The 7,937-nt window shown below is 46.3% G+C and overlaps 1 protein-coding gene across 1 annotated transcript; it reads left to right on the forward strand.

Moving 5' to 3' along the window:
- Positions 1-5,227: 5,227 nt before the first annotated feature.
- LOC107268116 lies at positions 5,228-5,821 on the forward strand. Its single transcript, XM_015740561.1, has one exon. The coding sequence runs from the start codon at positions 5,228-5,230 to the stop codon at positions 5,819-5,821; it is 594 nt and encodes a 197-aa protein (XP_015596047.1).
- The last annotated feature ends 2,116 nt before the right edge of the window (positions 5,822-7,937 follow it).

A 7,937-nucleotide genomic window follows, 5' to 3' on the forward strand; every position in this document is an offset into this window, starting at 1 on the left:
TGGGTGCATATCGTAATTGTGCAATAAGCGATGCACTCTGCTTATTCCTGGGCTGTAACGAATCACGTGCAAATAACATTTCATATGCGACTTCAAACACGAAGTAGGTATACGGCTATTTTATGCGTACTTAACCTTTTTGTCGACTAAGTTCCCGGATACTTACTTGAGGGTTATCCTCCACTCGTTGTAAGATACAATCCTCAGCAATTGAGGTTGTTGCATTTTGTAGACGCCCTGTACGTTCATGAAAGGATAAAACCGATCCAGTCTCCTCCAATCGGATCCTGAGACGTTGAATGACATTTTTATCAGGATGCCGCCGATTAGGATACCTAATTGCATATTCTTGAGCTGCTTGTGTTTGGTTGCCATTACATTGGGCTAACACCCAATACATGACGCAATATTATCTCACAGAATAATCACTCATAATGCGATCTTGTAGTCGAAACAACATAAATGGAACTGACTGTCTCCGCAATATGAAGCGAAATAGATTATAATTTGTAAACAGTAATGAGTCTACTACGGTCGAATGACTTGTTTTCAAATTACAACTTATTTCACTTCACATTGCGGGCACAGTCAGTTCGCATTATGAGTAATTATTCTGTGAGAGAATATTGCAACATGTATTGGGTGTTAGCCCAATGTAATGATAGCCAAACACAAGCAGTGCAAGAATATGCAATTAGGTATCCTAATCGGTGACATCCTGATAGCAATGTTACGTAATCTACAATATTTACTGTTTCAGAATAATCATTATCATAGAAAATGTATGTAATTGTTGCAGATTAGCATGTCCAGATCTAAGCTCGGTCATGCGTAGATCAAAATTGGTCCTTTTCAGGACCACTCAAAACGTAATACGTTGGTTCAACTATCTTGTCACAATAAAGGAATAGACATTATAAGGAATAAGGGGTACCTTCTGAAATTCAGTGACGTTACAGCGAGCGATTGTATCTCACTCAATTACATGCAGGTAAGCAGGGACACTACGACAATACTCTTACGAGGGAAGTACACCAACTGGGGGTCACGGATTCGGATGAAAGTTATCAGGAATGTAGTATAGCATCACGAGAGAGGGATGCTCAAGCCATACGACCCAACGTTGAGTTATAAGCCGAAAAAAGCGATTTAAAATATGTGGCGTATCATGTGTACTAGTTGTGTTACGTTGAAATTTCAAGTAGCGCCGCAGCGCAAGGATAGAGTGCCAGACGACCACGCTGACGACACGCGTTCGATCCCTGCCCGTGGACTATTAAATTTTTTTCTTCATTTATGCACAACATAAAATACTTTGTCATAGTATATATTTGTTAAAAATAATTGATCACAAAATGATTAATAAAAACCGAAATTTTGTATAAAGCATTTATTATCTCATAACTTATAATTATTATTTTACATATCATCAACGAGACAATCGACGCTGTCGCCTGTTTGGTTCAAACTAGTTGTAGGTAGCATATAACAGACCGTACGTAACGGAATTTTTGGGGTCGTTGGGATCTCCCTGCTCACATCAGGTATAAGCGTGCTATAGCCAAGGTCACTAGCAGGGCGAGAAAAGGTGCAAAATATATTACTGTAACCCGAACTATTTTCATGGTAATATTCAAGACAAATTATTTTGTGACCATACATTTTCTGGAACAAATTATTATTATACCTATATACACATGAGTGCGTGTGTGTTATATTATAATTATATTTAATTTGTATTATTCGTGATATAATAATATTCCAAATACATTTATATATCGTGCATGAATGAAAAAAAAAATTCAATAGTCTACGGGTAGGGATCGAACGCGTGTCGTCAGCGTGGTAGTCTGGCACTCTATCCTTGCGCTGTGGCGCACTTGAAATTTCAACGTAACAGAACTAGTACACATGATACGCCACATATTTTAAATCGCTTTTTTCGGCTTATAACTCAACGTTGGGTTGCATGGCTTGAGCATCCTTCTCTCGTGATGCTATATTACATTCCTCATAACTTTCATCCGAATTCGTGACCACCAGTTGGTGTACATACTTCCCTGGTTAGTGTTATTGACGTAGTGTAAGCAGGTCTTGCAGGCTGACTTGCGACGTCATCTATGCTCCGTTTAAACGCGCTCTGATTGGTCGCATTACTGCAACTTCAACACTGATTATCTCGAAATTTTGATACATGAAATAGAAAATGAAAATATACGTATTCATTAGAATTTGACAAGGAATGCAACGATGTTACTACAGTGCGTTTCGTAACGAACACCCTGTATATGTAAATTTTTTTATTGATCATTATTTATCATTATTTTTGTACTTATCATATATGTACATTACTTCTATATCTATAGTTATTATTAATAATAATTTTAAGCTAGTCACTACGTTACATCACCGCCATTATTAATACTTTTTATTTTAGTTTAACTGGAGACTTCCGTTTCCGGTGACTGGTGTGTAGAGTGAGTGCGTGACCAGGAACAGGAAAAGGGTGCTGGAAGTGTGTGTGGAGGTGTTAGGGGGGAGAAGGCGGGGGTGAGTATACAGGAGGGTGAGTTGTGGAGGGGTAGAGAATAGGCGGGTAAAGGGAGTGAAGGAATAAGTGAGGGTGGTGGCAGTAGGGACGGGGAATTTTTGGAGGTTAGGTGATAGTGACAGGCGCGGGAGAAGAAGGTATAGTAGGGAAAGGATTAAGGTAAGGTAGGAAAAGGCCGGTAAGGTAGTGAGGGGGATAACAGCGGAAGGTAAGGTCGGTGGAGGCCGGTAGGGTACTAAGTACTAAGTGGGAATGGCGGACGAGAATGGTTGAAAAGAGGATTATGAGGAAAACAGAAGGGGAAGACCGACAAATGAGGCGAGGCTGATGAGGGGGCGAGCAGGGAGTGAGGGGAATATTGAGGAGTTGCTGATGGGAAAGAGGAAAGTATTAGAGTTTGAAGAGACGGAAGAAAGGGGGGAGGTAGAGCAGGAGAATGATGTGTTTAAGAGGAGTAAGTTGGTGGGAAGATCGCCGGAGAAGGGGGAGGACAGGGGGACAGAAGAATTGTTGAGGTTGCTGAGGAAGAAATTAGAGGGAGTGGTGACGAAGGAAGTGGGGAAAGTGGAGAAAAAGATAGAGGAAATAGCGAGGGAAATGAAGAGGGAAAGGGAAGAGATGGGAAAGAGGTGGGAGATGGAAAGGGAGGCGAGGAGTGACAGGATAGCAGAGTTGGAAAAGAGGGTGGAGAAAAGAAATTAGAGGGGGTGGTGACGAAAAAAGTGGAGAAAGTGGAGAAAAGGATAGAGGAAATGACGAGAGAGGTGAGGAGGGAAAGGGAAGAGATGATAAAGAGGTGAGAGGAGGAAAGGGAGGCGATGATTGATAGGATAGTAGAGTTGGAAAAGAGGGAAGAGGAAATGGGGGGGGGGAGAAGAAAAGGTAGAGGAGGGGGAAAGGATGTTAAGAGGAATGGAACTAAGGATGGATACAGATGAGAGAGAGAAGAGAAAGAAGAACGTGGTGGTGAAGGAAGTGGAAAGGGGGGGGGCGAACTGGGAGAGAGAAATACACAGGATTTGGATGAAGATAGGGGTAGTTGGTGGGATAAAAGGGATGAAGGAAATTGGTGGAGTGAACAGGGAAGGGAGAGGGATGGTGTTAGTGGAGCTGGAAGGAAGAGACAAGAAAATGGAGATGATGAAAGCAAAGGTGAAGCTGAGAGGGGAAAAGGAGAGGTTGGAGGACGACTTAACACAAAAGGAGCGAAGGGCACAATGACTGATAGAAAGAGAAGCGGAGGCGGAGAGAAGAAAAGGAAAGAGGGTGAGGGTGGGGTATAGTATGAAGATATGGGTGGATAGTGAGTTGAAAGTGTGGGACGAGGTAGAGGATAGATGGAGAAGGACGAAGGGAAACGAATAGGAAAAAAAGGCAGAAGGAGATAGACGGGTGGAGACCGAGGAGGGTGCCGGACAAGGAGAGGGGGAGTGGGGAGTAGAAGGAAAAGGAAAGAGTACACGCTAAAGGCGGGTTTTTGCAATGTGGCGGTAGTAAAAAATAAGGATAAAGAGTTTTGGGAGGGATTGAGAAGTTGGGAAGTGGTGGTATTAATGGAGAAGTGGGTGGACGAGAAAGGGTGGGAAGGTATTAAAGAGCACTGGAAAAGAGGCTTTACGTGGGAGGTACAGGATGCGAAAAGAAGTAGAGGAGGGGTAGAGCGAAGGGGGGGATTGTAATGGGGGTTAAGGAGGGATTAGATGTAGGCAAGGTTGAAAAAGGTGAGGAAGGATGGATGGAATGGAAAGTGAAGTTGGGGAGTTACTGGTGGTGGGTGGTGGGGGTGTATGTGAATGGGGATATGGAGAGGAAAAGGGATATGATGGCAAAGTGGATGGAAGAGGAGGGTAGGGAAGAGAGGGTGGTTATTGGGGGGGACTTCAATGTAAGAACGGGGTCGGAAGGTGGGGTGTGGCTGTTGGGGGAAGACGGGAGGGAGGATTGCAAGAGGAAGTCGAAGGATAGAGTAGTGACGAAGGAGGGGGTAAGATGGTGTCAGTTCTTGAAGGAAAGAGGTTGGGGGATCTTAAACGGGGGAGTAAAAGGGGATGAGGAAGGGGAATGGACGTACATGGGGAGAAGGGGCAGATCAGTGATTGACTATGTGGTGGTCGGGGAGAAGGCGCTGGACAAAATAGAGAAGCTAGAACTAGAATGTAAAGTGGACTCGGATCACATGCCGGTGGTGCTAGGGGTGAAGGCGGGAAGAGGAGGGCGACACAGGAAGAAGGAAGGGGAGGGGAAGGGAGAGAGGGTGGGGAAAGGGTGCTGGAATGAGGAGGGAGTGCGTAAATTTAAGGAAGAGTATGGGGACTGGCGGTGGGGGGAGGAAGAGGTGGTGTATGGTTGGAAAGAGTTTGGAGGACAGATAAGAAAAGCAGTGAGGAAATCGGGGGAGGAGAAAAGAAGGGTGCAGAGCAAGGGTTGGTGGGACGAGGAATGTACAGAAGGAAAGGAGAGGCTCAAGAAGGAGTTACTAGAGTGGAGGAGAGATGAAAAGAATGAAAAGGGGACAAGGAAGAAAAGAGGAGGTATAGAGGAATGTGTGAAGGAAAGAGAAAAGAAGAAGCTAGGAGGTGGGAGATGGAGATAAATGGGATACGGACCGAAAGCTAAGCGTGGGTAGTGATAAACCGGGGGAGGAAAAGAAGGGAGGGGACGAACAAGAATATAAAAATGGAGGTGTGGGACAAGCATTTTAAAAGGGGGCTAGGAGGTGTGGATGAGAGGCGAGTGGGGAATACAGAGAGGCACACGTGGGATGACGATAAGGAGGAGCTATCAATACAGGAGGTGTGGAAGGTGGTGAGGGAATTGGAAGATGGGAAGGCGACGGGCGAGGATGGAGCACCAAGTGAGGTGTGGAGATATGGAGGAGAAAATGTTGTGGAGAGTTTATGGAAGATGTGCTGGAAGATACGAAAGGGAGAGGGATGGCCGGAAGGATGGAAGCAAGGGATAGTGGTGCCAGTAGTGAAGAAGGGAAATGGGGAGGCGGTGGAGGAATATAGAGGTGTAACGCTCAAGCAAACTTTGTACAAGGTGTACGCCGGGGTGTTGAGTAACAGATTGAAAAAGGAAGTGGAGGAGGGAAGGATGCTACCACTGAGCCAAGCGGAATTTACGGAAGGGATGGGAACGATGGATAATGTGTATGTATTAAATTGGTTGGTGAATAGGGAAATAAGGAAGAGAAATAGTAATCTGGTGCTACTATTTGTGGATATGAAGGCGGCGTTCGACTCGGTGGACAGGGTGAAATTGGGGTAGACTATGAGGAATAGAGGGGCGAGAGAGGGACTTGTAGGAAGATGTGAAGAGGTATTAAAGGAGACGGTTGGAAGGGTGAGGGTGGGAGAGGAGTACGGGGAGAAGTTTTGGACAATGAAAGGTGTGAAAGGGGCACCCCTGCCCGCTAAGCCCCTTGTTGTTTATTATGTTGTTGACGGATTTGGACGAGGAACTGGCCAAGGGTTGTTGAGGAGGGGTAGAGCTGCACGGGGGCGGGAAGGTATATTCGTTAGCGTACGCGGACGACTTGGTTTTGCTGGCGAGGGGGGAAGAGGAAATGAAGGGGATGATAGGGAAATTTGAAAGGTATATTGAGGGAAAAGGGTTGGAGGTGAATACGGGAAAAACGAAAGTGATGAGGTGTAGGGCAGGGAGAGGGATGAAAAAGAAAACGAAGTGGTGGTGGATGGGAAAAGAAATAGAGGAAGTGACGAGGTATAAGTATTTAGGGTACGTGGTGAGGGCGGACGGAGACCATAGTGGAGGAAAGGGTGAAAAAGGCGGCGAAAGCAATGGGACTGGTGTGGAGTATAGGCAAATGGAGGTTTAGGATTGTCTCGAGCAAATGGTTCTGGCTGTTCGATAAGCTGGTGTGGCCAGTCGTAAGCTATAGAGTGGAGATCTGGGGATGGGAAGGGAGGGAGGCGGTGGAACGACTGCATGAGAGGTACATGAGGTGGGTGCTAAGGGTGTCAAGAAGGGTGCCAGGCTACATAGTAAGAGAGGAGTTGCAGAGGGATGCGTTGGAAGGGGAGCGGGGGTGAGGGCATGGGGCTATGAAAAGCAGCTTGGTAAGGGAGGAGGACGAGAGCTAGCGAGGAGATGCAGAGAGGAGATAAGGAAGAGGGCACGGGCAGGTAGGGGCTGCGAAGGATGGGAAGATGAGAGAAGAAAATTTGATGAGGGAAGAGGGTGAAACGCGGTGGAGGTGGAGAGGAAGTGGGTGGAGGGGGAGATGAGAGGAGAGGAGCTGGTTAGGATAGAAAGGAAAAAGCAGGACGAGGAAAGGTGGAAAAAGGTGGTAGAGGCGAAGGGAAATAAGGAGTACAAGTTCATAAAAGGAAATGGGGTGCCGGGCTATTTGAAGAAAGGGGGGGCGGGTGGAAAGGAGTTGGCAGAGAGTGGCGAGGTTCAGGCTGATTGAGGAGATGAGAGGGACCAGGTACTGGGAGAAGGAGGAGAAAAGAAGGTGTAGGATGTGCGGGGTGAAGGAGGAAACTTGGGAGCACGTATGGGAGGTATGCACAGCATATGGGGCAGGGAAAGAGGCTGGCAGGAGGCAAGGGAGGAGGTGCTAGGAGGTGAAGGTTTGTGGGAAAGGTGGATGGAGGAAATAGAAAGGTGGAGAGGAAATTTGGGGGAACGATTGGAAGAAGGAGCAGTGAGAGAGAGAGGAAAGGGTGTCGGGAGGAGTAGGGGGAGGAATGGGAAGGGTAGTAGTGTTGTTGCAGCGGAAACGGAGGTCCAGGGCTAGATGGATGGATGTATGGTCGAATGAAGTACGGCTATCTCTATGTATCTCTGTGGTGATATGTATAGATTAGGGGTAGGGATATAGGGAAACGATAGAATTAAGTGACGTTCGTGAGCGGAGCGGGAGTCCGCGATGTACCCCGCATAAAAGGGCAATAAACAGCTTATTATATTACATATTTTAGTTTAATTTTTTTATTTATCATTATTTTTTACTTATATATATATTGTGACGTTAATTTTTAACGCCACAAAAGTCCCGATGTAGTACTCGCGTGCTCTTGATCACGGGACGCAGTACCGTTCCTCGGGTGAGATAATATCCGACTGTACCGGCCAAGAACTCCAGGGTCCCGATTAATAAATATAATAAGATTAGACTAATTGCTTTTGTATACCATCACTTTCATGCGATACGTCGAGCCAACTTAACACCGAGGAAGCAACCATCAGAGAGAAGTCATCCTCTCTAGTATCGCCGGAGGAAAGCAGCCGAAGGTTACGCCAGGGAGCGTGGAAGAACGCCAACGTCAGCAGGCGCCTCCACCCCGCCACGCCCGGTCCCGAATAAAGTAGGGAGCCAAGGTGCAAAGAACATCGCCATGGACTACATCACGTCTCG

Source organism: Cephus cinctus, unplaced genomic scaffold (genome assembly GCF_000341935.2).
Source record: "Cephus cinctus unplaced genomic scaffold, Ccin1 Ccin1_scaffold0032, whole genome shotgun sequence".
In the NCBI taxonomy this organism is placed as follows: domain Eukaryota; kingdom Metazoa; phylum Arthropoda; class Insecta; order Hymenoptera; family Cephidae; genus Cephus; species Cephus cinctus.